A 27357-nucleotide genomic window follows, 5' to 3' on the forward strand; every position below is an offset into this window, starting at 1 on the left:
TCAACGAAACAAGAAGCTGGTTCTCTGAAAGAATTAATAAGATCGATAAACCACTAGTCAGACTTATTCAAAAGAAAAGAGAAAGACCCAAATTAATAAAATCATTAGTGAAAGGGGAGAGATCACAACGAACACAAGGAAATATAGAAAATTTTAAGAACATATTATGAGCAAATATATGCCAACAAATTAGGGAATCTGGAAGAAAATAGATGCTTTCCTGGAAACTTATAAACTACCAAAACTGAAACAGGAAGAAGCAGAAAATCTGAACAGACCGATAACCAACAAGGTAACTGAAGCAGTAATCAAAACCTCCCAAAAAACAAGAGTCCAGGGCCAGATGGCTCCCCAGGGGAATTCTACCAAACATTTAAAAAAGAAATAATACCTAGTCTACTGAAGCTGTTTCAAAAAATAGAAACGGAAGGAAAACTTCCAAACTCGTTCTATGAGGCTAGCATTACCTTGATCCCAAGAGCAGACAAAGACCCCATCAGAAAGGAGAATTACAGACCAATATCCCTGATAAATATGGATGCCAAATACTCACCAAGATACTAGCCAATAGGATCCAACAGAACATTAAAAGGATTATTCACGATGACCAAGTGGATTTATTCCTGGGCTGCAAGGGTGGTTCAACATTTGGAAATCAACGTGAATATCATTCTCAATGGGGAAATGCTGAGAGCTTTTCCCTTAAGATCAGGAACATGACAAGGATGCCCACTCTCACCACTATTTTCATAGTACTAGAAGTCCTAGCAGCAGCAGACAACAAAAAGAAATAAAAGGCATTCAAATTGGCAAAGAAGTCAAACTCTCACTCTTCGCAGATAACGTATTTTATGTGGACAACACAAAAGATTCCACCCCAAAATTGCTAGAACTCATACAGCAATTCAGCAATGTGGCAGGATACAAAATCAATGCACAGAAATCAATTGCATTTTGTATATACACTAACAATGTGACTGAAGAAAGAGAAATTAAGGAATCGATCCCATTTACAATTGCACCAAAAACTGTAAGATACCTAGGAATAAACCTAACCAAAGAGGTAAAGGATCTGTACTCTAAAAACTACAGAACACTTACGAAAGAAATTGAGGAAGACACAAAGAGATGGAAAAACGTTCCATGCTCGTGGATTGGAAGAATAAATATTAAAATGTCTATGCTACACAGAGCAATCTACACATTCAATGCAATCCCTATCAAAATACCATCGACATTTTTCACAGAGCTAGAACAAACAATCCTAAAATTTGTATGGAACCAGAAAAGGCCCCAAATAACCAGGGGAATGTTGAAAAAGAAAACCAAAGTTGGGGGCATCACAATGCCTGATTTCAAGCTATATTACAAAGTTGTGATCATCAAGACATGGTACTGGCACAAAACAGACACATAGATCAATGGAACAGAATAGAGAACCCAGAAATGGACCCTCAACTGTATGGTCAACTAATCTTCGACAAGCAGGAAAGAATATCCAATGGAAAAAAGACAGTCTCTTCAATAAATGGTGCTGGGAAAATTGGACAGCCACATGCAGAACAATGAAACTGGACCATTCTCTTACACCATACACAAAGATAAACTCAAAATGGATGAAAGACCTAAATGTGAGACAGGAAGCCATTAAATCCAAGAGAACACAGGCAGCAACCTCTTTGACCTCGGCTACACCAACTTCTTGCAAGACACGTCTCTAAAGGCAAGGGAAACAAAATAAAAAATGAACTAATGCAATCTCATCAAGATAAAAATCTTCTGCACAGCAAGGGAAACAGTCAACAAAACTAAAAGGCAACCTACAGAATGGGAGAAGATATTTGCAAATGACATATCAGAGAAAGGGCTGGTATCCAAGATCTATAAAGAACTTACCAAACTCAACACCCAAAAAAACCCAAATAATCCAGTCAAGAAATGGGCAAAAGATACAAACAGACATTTCTTCAAAGAAGAAGTACAAATGGCCAACAGACACATGAAAAAATGCTCCACATCACATCATCAGGGAAATACAAATCAAAGCCATAATGAGAAACCACTTACACCAGTTAGAATGGCTAAAATTAACAAGACCAGAAACAACAAATGTTGGCGAGGATGTGGAGAAAGAGGAACCATTCTTACACTGTTGGTGAGAATCCAAGCTGGTACAGCCACTCTGGAAAACAGTATGGAGGTTCCACAAGAAGTTAAATATAGACCTACCCTACAACCCAACAATTACACTACTGGGTATTTACCCCAAAGATACAGATGTAGTGAAACGAAGGGGCACCTGCCCCAGTGTTCATAGCAGCAATGTCCACAATAGCCAAACTGTGGAAAGAGCCAAGATGTCCTTCAAAAGACGAATGGATAAAGAAGATGTGGTTTATATATACAATGGAATATTACTCAGCCATCAAAAAGAATGAATACCTACCATTTACATTGACATGGGTGGAACTGGAGAGTATTATGCTAAGTGAAATAAGTCAATCAGAAAAAGACAATTATCATATGGTTTCACTCATATGTGGAATATAAGAAATAGCAAAGAGGATCATAGGGGAAGGGAGGGAAAACTGAATGGGAAGAAATCAGAGAGGGAGACAAACCATGAGAGACTCTTGACTATGGGAAACAAAATGAGAGTTGCAAAAGGGGAGGTGGGTAGGGGGATGGGGTAACTGGGCGATGGGCATTAAGGAGGGCACGTGATGTAATGAGCACTGGGTGTTATATGCAACTGATGAATCATTGAACACTACATCTGAAATTAATGATAATAATAATAACTATATGTTGGCTAACTGAATTTAAATAAATAAGAAGAAAAGAAAAACATTCTCATCTGGAAGAAAAAAAGAAGCTTTCACGATATAAGTCATAAAGCCTCTATCCAGAAAAAGGTACAAAGGTACATGCTCATAAAATTTTACAAACAATTTCATGAAGTTCACAGTAACCTCCAGCCCACTCATGATTTGTATTCACCCAGGTTTATAACCTCTAAGTTAAGGAGAACAAAAAATGAATTTATCTTTTTATCTTCCAAATTTTAATTTTATAACTGACAAAATAATTTTACAACTTAAAAATATTGACTTCTTTAAGATTTGAACAAAGCAATTCATTCCTTTAAGCCCTATTTCTTTCAAACTAAATAATGCTACTTTTTTAATCCATAATTTACACCATTAAAGATTACCAAACTTAGATAATAAAATAAGATTTTAAAACAATTAAATTGCAGCTTTTTATGTCTGGATTAATTTTTTCACTGTAAAACCATTTCTAATTCACTAAATTAATGTCACAGGTGGAAAAAAAAATCTTACCTGCAAAATGGGAAAAGTAGCAGTGGTGATGCCCATTTTGTGTAAATTTAAGAGCATTTCACTTCCACTCCATATTTTACAGGATGATTCATAATCCCTTTCCACAAGATGTTCAGAGTTTGCTTCTAACCAACTAAAATAAAACAATTCCATCAACCAGTATCATCTTTACATGCACTATTTCAACAAAACAAAGAGAACTGTGATACATTGATCATATTCCTTGAAGCTCTTAGGATACAAATGTGGATTCAGGCATCTTTAAAATGCATGTGTGTTTCATATTGCATAGTAAATACTTACATAACTAAAAAGTAAACTTTTATGCAGAAAAGAGAAACATGCATGTGATTTCCCAGTTGTGTTTTTTTTGGATTCACATTGCTTTACTTTATCTCTCCAACTGAGAACCAGGTATAGGAGCTTATCCCAAATGTGCATAAAGGAAATATAAAACAATCTAATAAAGAAATTAAGGTGTTAATATTAAGACAAAAAAGAGTTACTAGAAAATATATTCATTTTTATGTATACATACACATTTTTACGTTCAGTAAGTACTTTAATGCCTATATTATGCCACTGTACTGGGTACTGAAAATACAGCATTAAGTAAAATAGGCAAGATCTTTATTCTCATGGAAATTACATTCTACTAAAGGGAGAAATAAACTTAGAAACACCTGAAACAAGAAAATATCAGGTAATGTAAATTCATATAATGAAAATAAATTAGCTTAATATAATCTACTTGCTATTTTAATTTGAATGTCAAGGAAATTTTCCCTGAGGTGACATTTATTCTAACAATTGAATGCAAAAAGTACCCAGTCATGGAAGGATCAGGGAAAAAAAGAGAGAGAGAGAACTCCAAGCAGAAAGAACAGCTAGTGCAAAGATCCCGAAGTGGTTAAGAAATTTTGCTTATTTAAAGACCTGAAGGAAAGCCACTGTTGTTGCAACATAATGCACAAAAAAGAATAACATTATGAACAATGTTAGAACAATGTTAGGGTGATAAGCAGGAATCAGATCACGTTGAGCCAAGGTAAGAAATCTGGATTCTATTCAAAATGCAATTGGAAGGTTTTAAATGGAGGATTGATCAGTTGATTGATTGACTGACTGAGAGAATGTGAGCCTGTAAGCAGGGGGTTGGGAAGGACCATAGGGAGAGGGAAAGGGAGAATCTTGAGCAGGCTCCACACCCAGCACAGAGTCTGATGTGGAGTTCAATCCCATGACCCTGATCATGGGGTCACTGGGATCATGACCTGAGCCCAAGTCGAGTCAGATGTTTAACTGATTGAGCCACCCAGGCACCCCTTAAACGGAATATTTTAAATAAGAGAAAGACAATCTGGGGCGTCTGGGTGGCTCAGTCCATTGAGCGTCAGACTCTTGATTTCAGCTCAGGTCATGATCTCAGGGTCATGAGATCGAGCCCTGCATCAGGTTCTGCGCTTGCAGAGTCTATTTGAGATTCTCTCTCTTCCTCTCCCTCTACCCCTTCCCCAACTTGTGCACTCTCTCTCTCTCTAAATAAATGCAATCTTAGAAAGAGAGAGAAAATCTATTTTAAGTGTTAAAAGATGATTCCAGTTTCAAAGCCAGAATGGATTATAGGAGAAAGGCAACAATGAAAGCAGAGACCTGCTGGAGGCTGTTACAGAATTCTAGTTCAGAGATGATTCTGGGATAATAGATGTGAGATTGAAAGATTTGGCATACACTGTACAGGTGGCATTTATTAAATTTACAGATGAATTGGATGAGGTGAGGCAGTAATCAAGGATAACAGATTTCTGATTTAAGGAACTGGCTGAACTGATCGCTTACAAAAGGAAGACAGGGCATTTGGGGGGGGGAGTAGGCAGGGGACGGAAAGGACTTTGTTCTGTAAAGTTGAAATTAAAATCCAAACAGACATATAAAGTACAGTTGGATATATGAAAATAGCACTCCAGAGACAGACTAGAATCTAGATTTATCATTGATTGGGCTACACACAGATTCAGGCCTTACTAGTACTACTATGGTACTTGGTTATGTAATTTAGGCAAAGTACAGAGATGGAGAAGAAATAAGGTCCCAGGACCAAATTCTGAGGCACTTCAACATTTAGACATCAAACAGAATAAGAATTATCAAAAGAAACTGAGAAAGAATGAACTGTGAGGAAGAGGAAAACCACAAGGTTTCACAGAGGCTGTCTAGGAAAAAGTACTCATCTGTCTCCTCTTGTCTCACTACTTCACTTCTGACACATTTAGTCACTAAATGTATGTGGGGTTCTTTTTTCCTTACACTAAGCAATTCTCCAAGACACTAGCTGGGTGTCCTATGATTCAATTCAATTCTGACACTAACTGGAGTTAGCATAGACCCCACAGGCTAAACATTCAGTATCACCAGAATGCCCTCCCCACCTCTTCACCTCAAATGCCAGCATTAAAGTCCAAGTTGTCATCTGTGCTTCTGACCAAGCAATTATAAATCAGAGGTTCCCATGACCCCTCTGCAGGTGTGATCCTTTACTAGAACGACCCACAGAACTCCAGGAAACACCTACGTTTACCAGTTTATTATATAATAAAGGATACAGATTAATAGCCAGATGAAGAGATAAATGGAGAAAGGTCTGGAAGGGTCTGAGCACAGGGCCTTCTGTCCCTGGAAATCTAGAAGCTCTCTGAATACTGGCTTCAACATGTAGGCATGATATATTATCAACTCAATCTCCACTCTCTCTTCCCTTTCCAGAGGGAAGGTGGCGCTGAAAGTTCTAAGCTTCTAATCATGGTTAGTCCTTCTTGTGACCACCCCTATCCAGGAGGCCACCAAGCACCACCTTATTAGAACAAAACACAGTACTAACACCCAGGAAATCCCAAAGGATTTAGGAGTTCTCTCAGGAACTGGAGTCAAACATGCTCTTAGTGCTCTTATCACTTAGGAAATTACAAAGGTTTTAGGAACTCTGTGCCAGGAACTGGGGACAAAGAGCAACGTGTATATATTTTCCATTATTTCACAGAAGTTAAGCCAAAAACATTTTTCATAGAAGTGGTAGTCCACAATACCCAAACAACACTGCTGAGACGCTGAGTAAGATAATAGAAAATTAACCTTTGGATTTGGCAACATATGGATCATTGATGACCTTGATAAGAACAGTTTTAGTAGAATTCTGCAGACAACAACATAACTGAAATCAGTGAGGAGAGACCAGGAAGTGAGAAAATAGAATTAGCAACTATAGACAACTCTTTCAACAAATTACGTCGTGAAATAAAAATGGCAAACTGCTACATGACAAAAATACCACAAGGAAAGGCACAGGCAGATGGCAAAATAGGGGAAAACGTATTTGCAACTTTTATCACAGACAGGCAAAGGGTTAATTTGCAAAGAGTGTCTACAAATCAATAAGAACCACAACAAAACCAAAAAAAGGTCAGATTTGTCAACAGACAGTCGACAGAAAAGGAAGTATAAATGGCCTTTTAAAATGCTTAATATTGGGGCGCTTGGGTGGCCCAGTCAGTTAAGTGTCCTACTCTTGGTTTCAGCTCAGATGGTGATCTCAAGGTTGTGAGACTGAGCCCCACGTTGGGCTGCATACTCTTGCGGAGTCTGCTTGGGACTCTGTCTCCCTCTCCTTCTGCCCCCTGCCACCCCGAGCTCTCTCTCTAAAATAAATAAATCTTTAAAAAAAATGCTTAATGCCAATCATAGTAAGAGAAATGTAAGTATAAACTACACTGGAATACCACTTTTCACCCATCAGACTAAAAAAAAAAACAACTTTCCTTCTCTTATACATTGCTGACAAGAGTATAAATTAGTCCTCCACCCGCTCACTTACTGTGTAAATTTTAGAAATACCTATTAGAATCACATGTAGATCTATGCTTTGACCCAACACTTCCACTTCTAGGAATTTTCCGATATACTCCCATACATATGAAATGATTTATGTTCAAAGTTATTCATTACAGCAATGTAACAGCAAAAGAGTGTGAACTTCAGTACCTATTAATTAGAAGCTAGCTAAATTATTGTACATCTATGCAAGAGAATTCTAGGCAACTATTTTTTAAAACTGAGAAAGCTTTCTAAGTCTTGATACGGAAACATTTCCAAAATATATTAAATGAAAAAAGGCAAGATACAGGAAAATACAGGTAAAAGTACAGTGCCAATAAATAACAATACTGTACGGTATACTTAAAAATTTGCTAAGAGGGTATTAAGTGTTCTTTTAAGAAAATAAAGAGGGCAGATGAAAACTTTCAGATGTGATGTTTATGGCATAGATTGTGAAGATAGTTTCATGGATGTATACTTATCTGCAAACTCATAAAGTTGTATACATTAAATATTTACAGCTTTGTGTATGTCAATCATACCTCAATAAAATGGCTTAAAAAATAACATATATTATTATGCTTAAAAATAGGGAGGACAATGGGACGCCTGGGTGGCTCAGTCAGTTAAGCGTCTGACTCTTGATACTGGCTCAGGTCATAATCTCAGGGCTGTGAGATCAAGCCTTGTATTGCCAGGTTCCGCGCTCAGCAGAAAGTCTGCTAGAGATTCTCTCTCTCCCGCTCCTTCTGCCCTTACCCTCACATGCATACACTCTCTCTAAAATAAATCTTAAAAAAAAAATGGAGAAGGGGCGCCTGGGTGGCACAGCGGTTGAGCGTCTGCCTTCGGCTCAGGGCGTGATCCCGGCGTTGCGGGATCGAGCCCCACATCAGGCTCCTCTGCTATGAGCCTGCTTCTTCCTCTCCCACTCCCCCTGCTTGTGTTCCCTCTCTCGCTGGCTGTCTCTATCTCTGTCAAATGAATAAAATAAAATCTTTAAAAAAAAAAAAATGGAGAAGATAAAAAATGAAAGTATAGTATGCCATCATTTGAGTAAAAAGGAGGAACGGGAAAGTTATCTATTTTGGCTCACATATGCACTGAATTACTCATAAATATGCACTGAATGATAAACTTATTCAGGAGAGGAACTAAACAGATGAGGAATGGGGTGAAAAGGAGTTTTTACAACAAAATTTGTATACCTTTTATGTTCAAACATATGACTATATAACATTCAAAAATTTTTTAAGTATACTATGAGGGGAACAGATAAATGCTGCAGTAAATGGAATAGGATGTAGGGTCAAGATCTAAGATAAAGAGATTCTAGATCAACAACCTAATGTTCAATAAAAAGGAATTCAATGTAAACTTTAATAAAACTATTACTAAATCTACCAGAATATTGAAATATTGGTAAATAAAACTCATCAAACCAGAATCCTACTCAAACTGGAAGATAAAGCAATAAATTAAAGCCATAATCCAAAATTTTAAAATATGTTACTTAAAATCATCTTTAGTTTATGTTCAGCCCAATGTCCTATACACGTCATACATGGGACTGTTAAATTATTCTGTTAAATTAGAAATAAGATACATAATTATCAATTTAAAAATCAATTGTTTATTATTCTTTTGAACAGGACAAAAGTTTGGACTGGCCTATTTCTAAAAGTTTAACAGGCAAGGAATAATCCATTTCCCAAGTTGCCTGATCAAAGTTTACTAATTAAAATACTATGGCATAATAAAACATGCTTTTAATACAAAGGCAGCACAAATGACACTGTTCAACAAATGTTCTTACTTAATTAGACTATAGCACACAGCTCGTAGGGGTTCATGGTCTTTCTTCCTTATATTATTGTTGACCATACTATCTAGCTCATCTCGAGCAAACCGAAGCTGAACTTCTGTTACACTGTAACTTGCTGATTCCCGAGCACAGTCTTCAATGTTATGAGCTTCATCTAAAATCACAATTTGTTCTTTCAGGTTGATATCCATCTATAAGACAAAAGAATTTTCCTGTAAAACATTCAGCAAAATGGACTTAACAGCAGTAGGCAAAATATTTCATTTAAAACTTCACACTATAGGCCAATATGGCAAGGATAATCATATAACTAACTGATTCTATGACTTAAAACTTTTTAAATCCCTAAGGCTAACAAATATCAGCTCAACATTACAGTTTCCCATTTTTCACTCTCAAAATACTTTGCAGGGGCGCCTGGGTGGTGCAGTCGTTAAGCGTCTGCCTCTGGCTCAAGGCGTGATCCTGGCGTTATGAGATTGAGCCCCACATTGGGTTCCTTGCTCTGCTGGGAGCCTGCTTCTTCCTCTCCCACTCCCCCTGCTTGTGTTCCCTCTCTCTGGCTGTCTCTCTCTGCCAAATAATTAAATAAAATCTTAAAAAAAAATACTTTGCAAACCTATCAACCAAAATATGTGTTAAGTGAGTCTGATTAAGGTACAGCTAGCCACACAAAAGGGTATAAAAATCTCACTATGCAATCTCCAACATAATTTTAAAAGAGGAGTAAAAAAAAAAACAAAACTTTAAAACTAAAATAATTATACAAGATTCAAAAGACTGTCAAAATACTAATATAATACAGCATGTATCTGTTTCATTTTAGTTGTTCCTACAACCCTTCATTGTGAGAATTGTTCTTCCCCAGCTGCCACGTGATGTTGATAGAACAGTCAATCTGTTAATTAAGGGACATCACCACTCTCACAACACAGACTCAGAACCCAGGCTTGTCAATTAAATAAAGTATTCCATCCCTCTGTGGTCACAGGTTCAAGAATGGAAACAAGATTCAAGGTAGGCCAATCAGAGAAATCTGGGTGGTGAATACAAGATCGTGTTCTTTTTTTCCAGGTTAGGTGGCTGCTTATGGTTATCTTTGTTCCCACTGGAAAGAAACTGCCTGAGAATAAAGCCATCTCAAAGAAGTCAGCCAAGGATTTTTTCTTAAGCTCTACTGAAGTGGCTTTCTGTCACTTGTAATTGAAAGAGTGCTGTCTAATACAAAGAAATGTTACAAAGAAATTGCCAGTGAGTTATCCTGAGGGAAAAATATACAGAGAGTTGACAATGACTGAAAAGAACCATGTAAGTATAGGAAATATATCGGCGCTTAAAAGATGAGTAGAGGGGTGCCTGGGTGGCTTAGCCAGTTAAGCGTCCAACTCTTCATTTCAGCTCACGTCATGATATCAGGGTTCTGAGGTCAAGCCCCATGTTAGGCTCCCCACTGGGCATGGAGTCTGCTTAAGATTCTCTCTCTCTCTCCTTCTGCCCCCCCCCTTGCAAATAAATAAATAAATAAATAAATAGTGAGAATTTGGATTTGGATAGCAAAGGGAATCGGGCATTTCAATATAGGCATCATCAAAAGCTGAGATATAATTAAGAACAAGGTTCCTCAGGGAGGAGGTAATTTTTGAAGGGTCCAAGTTGGAAATTTGTAGCAGAGATGTACGAAAAGGCAGATTCAAGCCAGACTACTGAGCATCTTGAGAGTAAGCTTAAGAGACATGGACTTTAGTCAACAGATGAATGGATAAAGATGTAGTATATATATACAATGGACTACTACTCAGCCATCAAAAAAATGAAATCTTGCCATCTGCAATGACATGGATGGAACTAGAAGGTATTATACTAAGCAAAATAAGTCAATCAGAGAAAGACAATTATATGATCTCACTCATGTGGAATTTAAGAGACCAAACAGAGGATTGTGTGGGAAGGGAGGGAAGAATAAAACAAGGCCAAAACAGAGAGAGAGATAAACCATAAGAGACTCTTAGTCATAGGAAACAAACAGAGAGCTGCTGGAGGGCAGGGGAGTCGGGGGGATGGGGTGATGTAATGGGCACTGGTATTATATAAGACTGATGAATAGCTGAACTCACCTCTGAAACTAATAATACACTATGTTAATTAATTGAATTTAAATTTTTAAAAATTTAAAAAATTAAATAAAATAAAAAGGAGATATGGACTTTATCCCATGAGCCAAGAGTGCAATAGATTTTCAAGCAGAAGAAAGATGTAATGTAAGTAATATTAGGAAGACTGACCTGGCATTGATATGTACAGTGGCTCAAATGAAAGGGGCCTAGCTAAGAGGCAACCAAATAAGAGGTAGGACAGTAGGAACAGTAAACATAATAATGCCTATTAATTTTAAGTTTAAAAAGCAAGCTAATGAGAGTTGTGCAGTCAGATCTAAAGAGGGAATAACAGGTGAATATACCAAGTTACTTACTTTTTTTTTTTTTTAAGTAAGTGCCATGCCCCGTGGGGAGCCCAAACTCACAACCCTGAGATCAAGACCTGAGCTGAGATCAAGAGTTAGATGCCTAACCGAATAAGCCACCCAGGCTCCCCCAACTTATTCACTTTTTCTCTTATGCTGTAACAACTGGATGGTTCTAAGAAGATGCAAATAAACACAAATGCTATATCCAAACTTTGTTTCTCAAAAGCTCACAAAGCATAATTTGCATAGTATACATATTCTCCTCACAAAGTTCTTCAAACTATAGATTCTTCAGATGAATGTTTAAAAATAATTCTGACCATTCATAAATAGAAGGAGTGATACTCATTACTGGGTCTCAACTGGGGGTCATTTTGCTCCCCAGGTTATATTTGGCAACGTCTGGAGACACTTCTGATTGTGACAGCTGTAAGGGTGCTACCAGTGTCTAGTGGGTAAAACCAGAGACGTTGCTCAGCAACCTACAGTGCACGAGATAAACCACCACAACAGAGAACTGTCAAGCCCAAAATGTCATTATTAAGTTAGGCTTAAAAACTCCATCAAAATCCCACTCAGTACCAAGTCCTTAAAAGTATTAATTACTTTGGACATTAAGATGACAAGATCTAAAATTCAGTTTTTAATACACCTCAGTGTATGTTTTCAGTACTCAAATCTGCTTATACATTAACATAAAGTAAATATAAAACAAAAAATAAAGTAAAAAGCAAACCATCTGAAAGCTTTCACAGTGATCATTTATATTCCAATAAGCAGGAGAAAAGTTCTGATTTTCACTTAGTTACTCACACTTTCCCTTATTTGTGCATCTAGAAGATAGTTGTAAGGACAAAATATTATGTGAGCATCTTCTATTAGTTCTCGTGCTGTGTAATACGGACATGCCTTTAGTTTTTTTCCCAAGCTGACAAGTTCTTCTATATCCCAGGCTTTGCACATCCCTTGAAGAGTCTGTAATGTGTGTTGATCGCTAATTTTATGTACACCATGATAAAAATAGCAGGATTTGCCCTAAAAACAAACATGCATTACTGAAATGTGAATCAAAGCTGGAACAAAGGAATAAAACAAGTTTATCTCAGAATTCTCAGACCATCATTAAAACCAGAAGGCAAAGATTTTACAGGAGAGAAATTATACCATATCCATAATCACAGCCATTTTAAAGAAACTCTACTGGTTGACTCAGACAGGGCTCCAAATCAGTACAGCTCTAGATACTCCAAATTAGCCTGAAAAAAAAAATGTTTTTCATTATGTTTGTTGTGCCATTGTTCTCATTAAAGTGATACGAGGCAAAAATATTTCTTGAAGGCTACCCAAGAACAATAGTATCACTGGCTGCTTACAAAGATGACAGCTAAGTGACTTGGGAATGGGAGTGAGAGAGTTTTCTCTATAGACACTTTTGTACATTTTCAGTTTGAGCCAATGAGACAGTATTACTTAATCACATATAAAAAAATAAAAAGAAAGGAAGAAAGGAGAAAGAGAGAGAGGGATGTCTTAGGGGAAAAAATTAAGCATGTTCACTATGAAGTATCTGGAAGATACAAAGGAGTACCAAAAATTCCACTAAATTATCTATAATTCCATCACAGAAAGAATGTACTAGTAACATTTTGATGTATTTCATTTATACTTCTTCTATACATATGTATATATGGATACATCTCTAAAATGTGACCAAACATTAAAATAATAAGAACATGATCATTAACTGTTAAATTTCATCTTCACAAAAAACATATTCTTCCATACCTAAAATAATTTTTTAGAGTTATTTCTGGGGCAAGTTAAGATTATTTTTTCTTAATTGAAACAAAAATTAACTTTTAGCAGATAAGTGCATTGTTTTTCCAGTATAGGGGCACTTTCGTAAAAGAAACATTGAACAAAAACACATGTGCCTTGGATCAAGCCAAAAAATCGGAAAGTTTACACTTTAAGGGCACTTAGAATGACACTCCTGTGCAGGCTGATAGCAAAACCAGAATGGCTCATCCATTTTAGCGGTGTAACACAACCCTGAGGGGAGTCTGTCAATTGAAGTGTTATCACACTTTAAACTCTTTTTCACTCAAACTGTCAGTTATCTATTTATCATTTCGCTTTGGTAATTCAGCCATAGTAAACACAGACACCTACAGTGACTTTGTAATTGGCCATCATTACAATACCAAATTACCCTAAGGACTTGAGACCAAGAAAAAGAATGATCATGTATGGCTATGAGCTAAGCGTTCTGAGGCAGAATTAGGTCCAGACAAATAACCAAAACCAGGTATCTTCAATTATTTATAACCACTGAGAAAGAAATGCATAATACAAAATAATTTATTCACATTACATGCTAGAAGGTGATATATCAATTAAACGAAATTTTAGGGGCTATGGCTCATAGCCTTTTGTGTAGAACCAACTGTTTGACCAAATACTAGTGAAAGAACAACTTTCAAAATAAATTCATTGGTCATTTCATAGACTTGTCAATTTATGGTTCACGAATAATTTCTGAGTATATTCCAGGCTTGTAACTTCAGTTTCAGACTACATGAGTTATTAAACTGTACAGACTACCAAACTAATACCACCAAAAAAAATTATTATGCTTTTACTAAGAAAGACTTCTCAGCTTCCACCTTGAACAAATTCATATTATTCAAGATTTCCCTGGAAAATTTCAAAAGCACCAATGACATATCTTTAAAGTTAATAATATAACTTTTTTTGAAAGAGAAGTTTGTACTAATCAGAATTATAAGATAATCATTATATTTCTCATTCAATTAAAAAACATTTAAAAATTTACTCAGAGAGCCTAAATAAACTATCTTCTCATGAAGTTTTAAAATATATAAAATATATTAATGAGATCAAATTAGACTAAATTACTTAAATACTTTTATCTCCTCCTATGACATCATCCATATTTCACTATTTTTGGTAGCGGGATTTCAAAGAGCTAAGAAGACATCTAACTAAAATGGAAATTAATTTCAAGGAATTAAATATCCCCAAGCTTTAGAACCAAAACCTATCATTTTAAATTTGAAGAGAGATTTTCTTATGGTAAAATTATTTTTCAAAAAATAGCAATACTAGCAATTAATTTGATTTTTGTAAGTTATTTGATTATCACTGGAAATACACATATAAAACAGAAAATGAACATGTAAAAAATTAAGTAAATTGAATCTTTTCAGCCTTATTTTTTTCTCTAAAACAAAGTAACTTTACTCACGTTTTTTCCATCCAGCAATTCCATGCACTTTTCATTTCTGTTGAAGTTACCTACTACTTCAGGATGGACACAAGTATGATCCCTGCTGGAAAGAATAGTCATTGGGACCCCTGAGTACGCTGTCCTCCGGAGCTCTCTAGTAATCTGAGCTATCTGTTTGTGTGTGCGTGTCCCAAAATATATTTTGGGTATCTTGGATTTCCCCCCATGATCCTTCTTAGTGGTATTTGAGGAATCTTGACTGCTTCCTTGTTTAGTAGAACAACAACACCTGGAACAGGGACCAGGAGGCTGTAACAAAGGAAAGAAAAGACAACTTATGTCTGATACACCACAAAAAATGTTATTAAACCTCTCACAGAATCAGAACCTATAAGTAATAAATCACAACTGTCAAGTAAAGAGAAATGTCAAGATATTATATCATCTGAAACTTGCCATTAAAGAAAAAACTACAAATTCAATTTAAATTGGCTTTCTTGCACTCTTAAAAGTTATAAACAATGTTTCCATATTTGCAGGGCTTTCTATCATATCATTCATACTCTTGAATTCCAAATGTTTTAAGAGGTTTTAATTCTAATTATAAAAATAAAACAAAATGGAGGACAATTTTCATTTTTGCTTAGGCTTCAAGTGAACTTGTAATACTACAGTTTAACATTAATAATGCTATTTTTGTTCACACTGTAGCCCATTCAAATATTCTACACCAATATTTTAAAGAACATTTTAAATATAGCTTACAAAAAAAAGAAATATCAAATTGAATCTAAAATATCATTAAAAACAAGAAAACTATTCTCTAGCAAAGGGATGCAAATGAATGCAAATTATTAATATTTAATAATGAAGGCAAGTTGCTTGTGTGCAACAAGTACAACTGAAATTCGATTACCTGTCATGGAATTCAAATCCATCAGTAAAATTTTTCAGGATAGCTTTTTCTAAAGGACAATTTTACCCGTAATTCAGTTCCATAATTAAAATTAGATAAATGTCTCCTTAAACACAACATATGGAACAGCAGGAATATAGTCCGTTATTTACCTGATTTTTCTCTTCTGTTCCCAAACTCAAAAATAAAATAAAAAGTTTAGTGCTATATATTAGAACCATGAGTTCTTAATAACTCCTCCCTCCTCAACTTCAATTACTATACAAATGAGACAAAATGCAGCCTCATTTAAGAAAAATACTGTGAAATGGTTAGTTTATAGAAGTGGTCACTGATGGGGAAAAAAAGCTAAATAGCACAGTAGCTTAAGAGAATTTGTTCAAAAGAACAAATACACCATTTAACTGAAGTTTTTTTTAAAATTATAATCAGTAAGAGTAGCCTTCATAAACAAATGCTAAGTCATAGCATGTTACACCACAATACTGGGGATCAAGCTGTCTTTTAGCCTCAACTCAGTGGAAAAGCAAGTTCAAATTACTCCGTCTCGCTCAACCTTGTCCACCATTAAATATTACAATACATGATAGAATGGATGTAAATGTGACCCTTCTGGAGCTGTCACTCACTGGGATAAAAGGTTCACTGATGTGCCAAATAAACAGTCAGTCAAAGCAGATAAAGTTACAGCCATGCTGGAATTGTTACGTTCCCCTCTCAGGTTGCCAGTAGCAGCAGATTTCATTACAGAGTGCTGCCACATTAAATAGCCAGTTCCAAATATCCTGCCTTCTATATTGAATAATTACTTATTCACTGAAAGGATAAAAAGAAGAGTTATGAATGGGGCTCTTGTCAACAGTGAGGCAGGAAACAGCTGACATGTGGTTTATGTTACATATGTTGCAATATCTAACAATTTATGGTCACACAGAAAATGGAATGCAAATTCTATCATGGTATTTCTGACTGAATTCTTTTTTGGCCTTTGCAATGATCACATTAATTAATTAACCTAGTAAATGAATTAAGATAACTCTAGGTAGCAGAATTAGTTTACTTTTCTATATCTTTAATTTTTTCACTCAATTATACTATTTCTCTTCCCTATGATATGATAAATTAAATACTGAATATTAAATTGAATACTGGAATGCTATATACTATATGGATATACTATAACCAAGCATAAAAGCAATCCAATAAAGTGGTCTTCTCTCAAGTCCTGGATAACCTCCTTTTTGATGAAACACTTTCAACATCAATTCCACTTAAAGCTTTATCACCTACACCTTTTATTTTAATTCCATTTTTTTCTAACCAAAAGTCCAAACAATATTGAAATAAACAAGTCAACCACCTATAACAAATAATTTAATATATTACTTAAAGACCTTCATATATCTGTATCTCCCATATAATTTTTTCAAATAAAAAGGGATGCTATTATACAGTTTTATAACTTGCTGTTTTGTATTAAAACTTTTTACTATTTAAAAGGGATGAATTTGACATTAATAATTTTAAAAACACATCTCCCTATCTTAAAATGTCACAATAGTAGCTGTAACTAACAAAAATAAAAGATCAAGAACTAGTTTCAGAAAACATTTCCCATTAGGGCACCTTTATTTAGGTACCTTAAATCTGGTTTTCACTCAATAACTGATCAAATTATAAACTATGGCTAACTTTAGATTAAACATGTTTTTGTTCATTATGTTTTACAGTGGTCTGAAGTAATTATATCATCTATGAATGTGAGGCTGACTCTCAAGAATATGGTTTTTCAGTGGGTGTTTGGGCAAGTATTGTAAAAGATGTAAATTAAGAAAGAAACTTGATTCTTTTTCCTTTGCAATATTAAAGAATTATTTCTTCAGAAGTGATCTTCTACTGAAGTTTCCATTTAAAGGATTTAGTACAATCAAATTTAATATAAAAAAAAACTGAATGTGGCAAGAGAACAGAGGCTTCAAAAAGACATTTATTTAGCAACAAAAGAGAATTATTTGTACCCAAATCACCTACTTTTAATTCTATAAGAAAACTAGAGAAAGAATACTGAAAACAGCCATGGCAGGAAGTCATAATATCCTCCAATCCAATTAATAGGCTAACACTTTATGGCCTCTCTCTCAAACACTTTGACCTAGCCGTCTTGAAACAATAATTGAACAAAATTAAATAATTTTGTGCCTTTCATTAAGTATTTCTCCTGCTAAAGAGCTATCAGGTTTGTCTTTCAAAGGGATATTTTCCTTTTGCTTTTGACCTTTGAATTTAAAGAGATTGCATTAGGAAATGGAGAATAATTAATAAGTATTCACTTTCATCCAACATATCTCAATGTCAAGAAAGATAAAACATATAGGCTCCCCAAAACCTGTAATCTCTAAGACCTGAAAGTGGCTACACTGAGCGGCAGAGCCAAGCCCTTTAGAGAAGGTGCTTCTCCTCTAGCTAGAAACCGTCTACAGTCCTTTTACTTCAACAAAAGACAAGAAAACCCAACCCAAATAACACCAAAATTCTATTACCATTTAAAGAGAAAAAACAAAAACCAACGAAACAAACAAAAAAAACTATAGGGGCACCTGGCTGGCTCAATCAGTGGAGCATATGACTCTTGATCTCAGAGTCATGAGTTCAAGCCCCACATTCGGCATGGAGCCTACATATATAAGGAGAAACACAAGAGATGCATGTGGGAATAACAGCTATATTCTTTCCATATGTAGGAGTCAATTGTTTAAAAATACATTTCAAATCTACAACGGTCGAAACTGTTCTTAGAAGGTCAGCAACTAAGGATTTTAGAAAATTCTCTTCATGTCTAACAATTTCTATCTATTCTCTCTCTTGTCCTATGATATAGAAATATATATATAAATTTTTTGAAAGAATGAAGATTATAAGATCTGATCTTGAAAGAAAGACAAAATTCTGAGTCCTCGTCACTATTCCTTTCACAAAGTTTAAGTTCAAGTAGAATAAGATACAATGTCAAGGTCTAAAGTTTCATAATTTTTTCCAACCTTTCCCCACAAAAACAACATAAAAATTTCTATGCCTAAAGGCACCTGGATGGCTCAGTCAGTTAAGTGTCTGCCTTTGGCTCAGGTCATGATCCTGGAGTCCGGGGAGTGAGCCCTGTATGGAGCCCCACTTTGGGCTCCTTGCTCAGCGGGGAGTCTGATTTGGGCTCCTTGCTCAGCGGGGAGTCTGATTCTCCCTCTGCCCCTTACCCTGATCATACGCTCTCTCTCAAATAAATACATAAAATCTTTAAAAAATACATTAAAAAATTACTATGCCTAAATAGTTGAAAAATAAAAATGAACATGGTGACTAAATACATTTTAAAAATGGAAAATAATAAAGGAATAGCGAGAAACTATTGTATTGCCAGTTATTATTATAAGTTTATAATTTATAATAATAACTTATTATTTTGCTAATTCAAAAATCAGGTAACCTTCTAAAAGGAGGTTATGAACTGAATTCTAAACACAGACTTAAAAGGGTATATTTATGTGAAAAAATAAGTATATAAAAAAGTAAAGAGGAAAAAAGACCAAAAAGAAGTTTATTTGTAGGAAATAAAGGGAAAACTAGGTCCATGAAATAATTACATACTTTTCTGAAACTTTCCACATGTGCATGTATTGTCTTTCAACCACACTGCAAACTCCTTGAGGACAGAAACTATGTCTTACATTTCCTTATATAACTCATTCATTAAACACGGTGTTTTGCACATGACTATAACTTCAAATATTTTTTAATCGATGGACTGTGACTTATGTCCCCAAGTCAAGTACCGTACATCTGCAACATTATATTTATCTAATAGATGCATAACTGATGTCCTAATTTGAAGTTCTTCACATATCAAAAAGTTACTTCAAAATAAAAAGGTTAGCTTTTAAAAGAAAAAGTACAGAGCAATCTGTTATTTTCAAGGCCAAAAGAAAAATAATCTTGTTATGCTAAAATTTGGGCCACTTTATAGTTGTGAGCAACAAACACATATGCTGATATATTCATTATTTATAATAATGATCATTTATTAAGACTGTCCCTGTGCTAAACACTTAATATGTTCTATCTCATTCATTCATCAAGAAATATTAGAAATCCTGATATATCAAGGAGAAAATAATGACAAGGGTCACCTCACCTCATTGACAATGCTTCACTCTTTAATTGTTCTACAAAGCACAGTTTTTGGAGCTTACTAATACCAGTTTCACTCATGAATTACAGAATCGTTTAAAGTTAGTACTCAAAGTACATTATTTACTGAACGCAATTACAAAATATTCCTAAGGGTAAGGTATAAAATTCAGTTCAAAAAACCTATTTTAGGGGCGCCTGGATGGCACAGCGGTTAAGCGTCTGCCTTCGGCTCAGGGCGTGATCCCGGCTTTATGGGATCGAGCCCCACATCAGGCTCCTCTGCTATGAGCCTGCTTCTTCCTCTCCCACTCCCCCTGCTTGTGTTCCCTCTCTTGCCGGCTGTCTCTATCTCTGTCGAATAAATAAATAAAATCTTTTAAAAAAAAACTATTTTAACTTATTAGTTCACATTTAAATCAAATATTTTCTAACAAGATTTACACATTATGTTCCTCAAGGAAAAAAAAACAAGAGACTCGTTAAAGCACACATCAACAAGCTTGTTCTGTAAAGGATTAGAGAGTAAATATTTTATGTTTTGTGGTAAATAAGGTCTCTAGCCCTGTATAGGAAAATATCTTTATGATCCCAATGTGGGGAAGGAGTTCTTAAACAATACACCAAAGACACAATGACTGAAAACACAATCTCATTAAGCCGTAAAATTTCTATTTAAAATGGCACTTCCCTTTATTTAAAAAAAAAGGAAAAGGCAGCACAGCTAAGAGAAGTTATTTGCACTGCATATAACCAAGGACCAGTATCTGTAACATATGAAGAATTCCAACCAATCAATTTTGAAAGACAAATCCAATAGATGGCCAAGAACAAGAAAATCACAGAAGAGCAAAGCTGAAAGGCCAATAAACATCAGAAAAGATATATAATTTAATGCTCAGCCTTATTTATGACTAATTAGGAAGATGCAAATTAAAATCAAAATTCGATTCCATTTCCCATCCATCAGATAGGGTGTTAGATAAGATATAAAGCAACTCTCATACACTGCTGACTCAAGTATAAAGTGGCACATCCACTTTGTAAAGCAAACTGGTAATCTAGTAAATCAAAGACACATAGACACTCTGACCCAGCATGACACTGTTAAGTATACATACCAGAGAAAATCTTGCACATTAAGCCAGATACAATAGGGATATTGGCAGCATTGTTTTAATAGTGAGGAAAACAAGCTAAGTATATATATATATATATATAAAAGGATAAATAAACTGTGGGGTTTTTTTTTCAATCAACAGAATACTATCTATAATGAAAAAAAATAAAAAACAGAGTTGCACGTATCAATATAGAATATCAAAAAAACAAAGTTGAGCAGACTGAGTATAACTTAAATAAAATTTTATTCTCCCCATAAAATTCCAAACAAACTGATGATAGGAATAAAACTGTAAAATTTTAGGTACAGAATTAGGAACCACCACTGTAGTAGATAATCTTTGGAGCTAAGGATTGTAGTGGACAATATACTCGAAAAATGTTAAAAAGTACTTCGAAAAGGTTAGGGTTAGGGAAATTAAAAAAGATATAAAAAAATTTTTTTTAATTAAAAAAAAAAAGTACTTCAAAAGAAACCTAGCACAGCAAATACAGTCTATTCTGGTTCTTCCTCAGCTGCTTATGAAAGCAGAATAGCTTTCATCTTAATACCTCCTGACCAAAATGTTTCAATTTATTGGGAATTTACTAGGAAATAAGTTCTAAATTTAGGGTCTATGAACTGTTAAAGACACAATTTTGTGTGCATTTCTAGAAAGTAAGTCCAAACTTTCCTCAGGTGCTCAAGAAGACTGTGACTTACTGGGTGAGGGCTTTCTTCCAGAATTTATGTCTGATTTTATAATGAAAATCAAATGGAAACAGCATTTTCTTTACAACCAACTTGGCTAGACATATTTAATCTGTACAGGAATAAACAAGTCGATAATCCAAAGAAGACAATTTTACAAAGGTTCCTCCATTGCTTGTAAATTCATTTATCTTTTATGTTTGTTAATTACCTAATATTAACATGATTCTAAAACATCTAGTTTATTGCCACTGTTTATGTCTAACTCCTTTTTACAGATGAAAAAAATAAAATCTAAAAGAGTTCCTCAAGTTGTTAGAAAATACATGATAAATTTATAGAAAAGTTGGAATTCATAAACTTAAATCTCAAAACAAAGCTTTAACAGGCTCATTTTCATCTACCATTTAACTTGGCAAAAAAGCGAAATATTACCCTTTTTAATTTCAGAATGCCAGGCACATAAAAAGCTGGTGGTAAAAAGCCAATGAAGGTAGAATTATACTACAATCTTTGAGACATAAAAAAGAAGGCTTATTGTTAATCTTTATCAACCAACTGCTGTTGTCCAAGCCATCTAAACAGGTCCTGAATGTCTGTTGTGCAAAATCTCACATAAGCACACACTCTAGTAAGATAGCAAAACTGACATAACTATACCTTCTCCACTATTCTTTTTAAAAAATTCAAACAGTAGTACTCTACTGCCAGTTTCATGATTAAACTGCACAAAGCAGCTGTTTATCCACTCACAGCAACCAGCAGGTGAACTTGATTCAATATTTATCACAGGCTTTCACAGATCACTGCTAACCAAGCAAACGTTTTAATTAAGCTGGAACTTGCTTCAAAGAGCTCATTCAAGATGTCAATCAGTAGGTAAGGGATCAGATACAGTGTCAGGTGAGAGTGTGTAATACAAATCCACAACTTTCTTCATCCCATCGCTGTAAATTAGCCTGCTCTAAAGTTCAGACTCTGATTGTAACAGACTGCCAGTCTCCTGGAGTGTGTAACTGAAGTCACTCAAATTCTATTGTGAAGGTTGTAAGCAATATGTTAAACTGCAATGGGCTAGCACATTAAGACAGATCCTTTTCACGGTTGTTTTTTGATACCATAAGTGTTTGTTATCCTACTCTCCACTTACTGTTTACTTCTTGCCTGGTGTAAATGGGAATTCCTTAACACAGTTGTCCCAGTTTCTGAAAAGTTTATATTTCAGTAGAATTAATCAAAAAAGATCCAAAGTGGTATAATTTTTTACCTCAATTTATAACAATTATATTCTATAAAAATTCTCATTTTAAGAATAAACACATGATAAAAACGACCAAACTGCTATAAAGCAAAAATTCTCTTGGTTTAACAGCACTTTACACAGAAGTGCCTACAGCAACAAGTCTCAAAGTATAGTAAGTCACACTGGTTAAGTTTATGAGACATACCTGGGGTGTTTGTAACAAAAAAAGAAAAGAAAAAGAAGAATCAAAAAATATGAGGGGAAAAGGGAAAGCTCTTCCTTAAAGAATATCAGTTAAAAATTGTATGTAAACAGAAAGATAGAATTTTTAAAATCACCATTTTGCAACTCCCATGTAATAACTGATTCCTGAATCCTACCTAAATGGATGCTAAAATCATTGAGTGTAAAGTTGTTGGGGAACAAGACACACAGCCTCCAAATATCACCCCATAGATTACTTATTAACTGTAAGAGAAAAATGTGCCTTTATCCTGGAGATCTGGTAATCCACCAGTTTAACCAAATGGTCAAATGATACAGTGGTCAGACAAACTGGCATCAATGTACCTCTTGATGTGTTATTAGAAAAATACATGCTCTTCTTGTACAAAACTACACGATTATGAAATCCAAATAATCAGACATGAATCAAACAGAACCCAGGAATAAAGAAAATGTGGTAAAAAGATGTATTATTTGGTTAGTGAAACTTAATCCAACTGCATATTTATATATTTTTCAAACTTCCTTCAATAAACTTTTTAAAATGAGAAAACAAAGCTATCCTGCGACATCACCTTCCCTACATAATTGACCAAAATGCTACAAGCAAACCTACATAAAATAGAGATTTTTAACTCTTTCATGAGCATTAAAAAAGGGATGTTATCAATATATAAGCCTCTAAAGCAGCACTACCCGACAGAACTTTCTGCGATGATAGAATGCTCTGTATCTGCACTATTCAATACACTTACCACTACTACATGGGGCTAGTGAGTACTTGAAATGTGCTTAGTGCAACTAAGGAACTACATTTTAATTTTAATTAATTTAAATAGTTACATGTGGCTAGCAGCTATCATATCAATGTAGATTTAAAATACTACAACAGGTTCTAAATTTAATCTGGAAAACAAACTAGTAAGAATAACCAAAAAATATTTGGAAAGGAAGATGGGCAAGAATGGTATTCTTATATATGTAAGAATTTAGTGTACATGATAAAGATGTTGTGGTAGGCACATCTTTGGACATGTGTCCAACCCTATAAATTTTTTTCTTTTTTTAGATTTTATTTATTTATTGGAAAGAGAGAGAGTGCAAGCAGGGGGAGGGAGAGGGACAAACAGACTGCACTAAGTGTGGAGTCGACTGGGGCTCGATCTCACAACCCCAGCCGAAAACAAGAATCAGACACTTAACCAACTGAGCCACCCAGGTGCCCCAACCCTATATTCCTTTTTTTTTTTTTAAGATTTTATTTATTTATTTGAGAGAGAGACAGCCAGCGAGAGAGAGAACACAAGCAGGGGGAGTGGGAGAGGAAGAAGCAGGCTCCCAGCAGAGGAGCCTGATGTGGGGCTTGATCCCAGAACGCCGGGATCACGTCCTGAGCCAAAGGCAGACGCTTAACGACTGCGCTACGCAGGCGCCCCAACCCTATATTCTTTAAAGAGTTTATCATCTGTAGCCCCTGCTAAAAAGGTGGACCTAATAACACATGACCATGTCCAAAATACTCCCAGGCATGGCAAGACCAGTAACATTCACTTTCCAGGAACGTGTATTTGGGGCATTTAGAGTAACTATAGGGAATAGACAAGAACATTTCGTAAGATTTCAAAAGCTTCCATTCTGAGATGTCATGGTAAGGTCATATGACAGAGAAAAAAATAATGAGAGATTCTGCAGAGAGAAGCAGAGAAGACAAATTTGAGGCCTCAAAGAGAAGGAAAAAGTTTCCTAAAAACTTCTGAGTTCCAGTAAGTGCAACTGTATTTCTTGCTTGACCTTACTTTGAGTGGGTTTCTACTTCTTCAAAAGAAATCATTCCTGATTAACAGTTGAAACGATCAAAGTAATAACACGAGACTTTCCCTAAGTTGAAGAAGTCTCTGAGTCTTCAATACAATAAAACCCACTAAATAGCTAGCATAGTGAAAGACAATGACTCTCATCTAAATATCCAGCCATAGACTATAAACATAAATTATAGAACAGCCACTCAATAAAATGCAATGTAGTCATTAAAAATGATGCAGAAGAATACTGACATGAAAACATGATCCTGATCCATTATTATAAAGAGATAATTGGGGATGCCTCTGGGTAGCTCAGGGTAGCTTAGTCGGTTAAGTGACTGACTCTTGGTTTTGGCTCAGGTCATGATCTCAGGGTTCTGGGATCAAGCCCCATTTTAGGTTCTGCACTAAGTGGGGAGTATGCTTGAGGATTCTTTCTCTCCCTCTTCCTCTTTACCCCTCCCCCTACTCACAAAATCTCTCTCTCCCCCTAAATAAATAAATCTTTTTAAAAAGACAGAAATAACTGGACATTAGTTGTCTCCTGAGGGATGCAAAAGTAAGCATATAGCACTTTGTATTATCTTGAAAAACAAAACACAAGGGCAAAATCAAACCTGAATCTAATTCAGCCTCTAACTAACATTACTAGAAATCTCGGGATAAAGCAATATCTTAAATGACACCACAAGGATAAATTCAAACAAATGCTGAATATAAGAAATCCTGCAAGACAAATAATGCAGTTTTCTGAACAAATAAATGGCATCTCTCTTAAAAGAAATGTCATGCAACTTCCTTGTTTAGATTCTGAATTTTAAAAAAGCCAATTCTAAAGCAACATTTTTTAAACAATCAAAAACAATTGTAAACAGACTGGGTATTAGACAAAGAATTACTGTTAATTTTCTAAACCATAGTAATATTATCTTTAAAATGTCATTGCTATATTTTTAAAAGTCAATAGCTGTTAGAAATATATGCTACCTTATGCATGGGTAAATATACATGAAGTCTAATAGTTGCTTTAAAATGTTACAGTCCCTCAGCCCCAAATTGGGTGTAGAGATTACTTAAAAAAATAATAAATACATAATTAAATAATTAAAAATAAATAAAAGCAGCCCCTTTTGGGGCCCCTGGCTGGCTCAGTTGGAGAATGCAACTTCTGATCTTGGGGTTGTTGAGTTCAAGCCCCACATTAGATGTAGAGATTACTTAAAAATAAAACCTTTAAAAAAAAAAAAGTTCCAGTTCCTTACTCTTCTCATCCTTCTCAAAGAAAAGAAAAGAAAAGAAAATGGCAAAGGGTAAATAAAACAAATAGGGGAGGTAAAATGGCAAAATAATAATTATAAAAGCTGAGTAATAGGCAAAAGGGGTTCATTATACGGGCCTCTGCTTTCTGTATGAAATTTCCTTAATTAAATATTTTTAAAGTAAGGAAAATTTGGGGTGCCTGGGTGGCACAGCGGTTAAGCGTCTGCCTTCGGCTCAGGGTGTGATCCTGGCGTTATGGGATCGAGCCCCACATCAGGCTCCTCTGCTATGAGCCTGCTTCTTCCTCTCCCACTCCCCCTGCTTGTGTTCCCTCTCTCGCTAGCTGTCTCTCTCTCTGTCAAATAAATAAATAAAATCTTAAAAATAAATAAATAAATAAATAAAAATAAAAAAATAAAGTAAGGAAAATTTACAAATTCCTTTTCCTTTTTAAAGATTTTATTTATTTATTTGAGAAAGAGAAAGAGAGAACAGCAGAGAGCACAAGTAGGGTGGAGAGAGAGAAGCAGGCTCCCCGCTGAGCAGGGAGCCCAACGTGGGGCTCGATCCCAGGACCCTGGGATCATGACTTGAGCCGAAGGCAGACACAACTGACTGAGCCATCCAGGTGCCCCTACAAATTTCCTTTTATAAAACAAATACAACATTGATCCTAAAGCAAATCTGGATAAACTTTTTCTAACCAAAAATACGAAGATATCAAGACCAATGAATTCTAAATGTAATAGGAGATAGGATTCTTGCACATGTGTACACACACACACACACACACAACCAAAAAGCCAAGAACAAAAGGATAATTCAGTATTAGGATCTATTAATGTAGTTAACATATTAAAAGACAGAATATGAAATTTCATATTCATATCCATAGTTTAATATTCATTCTTAATGAATATTTAACTCAATTATGACAAAAAATTATATGTAAAATTAATATATGATTAAATCTATAATTTACATATAAACACATAACCTGTATAATTTAACATATTTATATATGCAGATATGACTTATAGATAATTTTCAAAAGCCACTTTCATGCTTAATGAAGAAACCCTAGAAGCATTCCCATTAATGTCTCAAAGAAGACAGTGATGACCATTACTTCCCAATATGCCTGGGACAATATCAGTTTATATCTT

General features: G+C 35.1%; 1 protein-coding gene across 5 annotated transcripts in view; it reads right to left on the bottom strand.

The window, feature by feature from the left end:
- BRIP1 (BRCA1 interacting protein C-terminal helicase 1) overlaps positions 1–27357 on the bottom strand; it is a 180727-nt gene that overhangs the window by 111216 nt on the left and 42154 nt on the right. For all 5 annotated transcript variants that reach the window (XM_034640449.1, XM_034640448.1, XM_002924348.4 and 2 more), the window contains 4 exons: positions 14772–15062; positions 12317–12538; positions 9031–9230; positions 3345–3477 (listed from right to left, as the gene is read on the bottom strand). In XM_034640449.1, coding sequence (XP_034496340.1) covers positions 3345–3477; positions 9031–9230; positions 12317–12538; positions 14772–15062 — 846 coding nt within the window. The remainder of the gene's footprint in view (positions 1–3344; positions 3478–9030; positions 9231–12316; positions 12539–14771; positions 15063–27357) is intronic.

The sequence above is a fragment of the Ailuropoda melanoleuca genome, chromosome 13 (assembly GCF_002007445.2).
Source record: "Ailuropoda melanoleuca isolate Jingjing chromosome 13, ASM200744v2, whole genome shotgun sequence".
In the NCBI taxonomy this organism is placed as follows: Eukaryota; Metazoa; Chordata; class Mammalia; order Carnivora; family Ursidae; genus Ailuropoda; species Ailuropoda melanoleuca.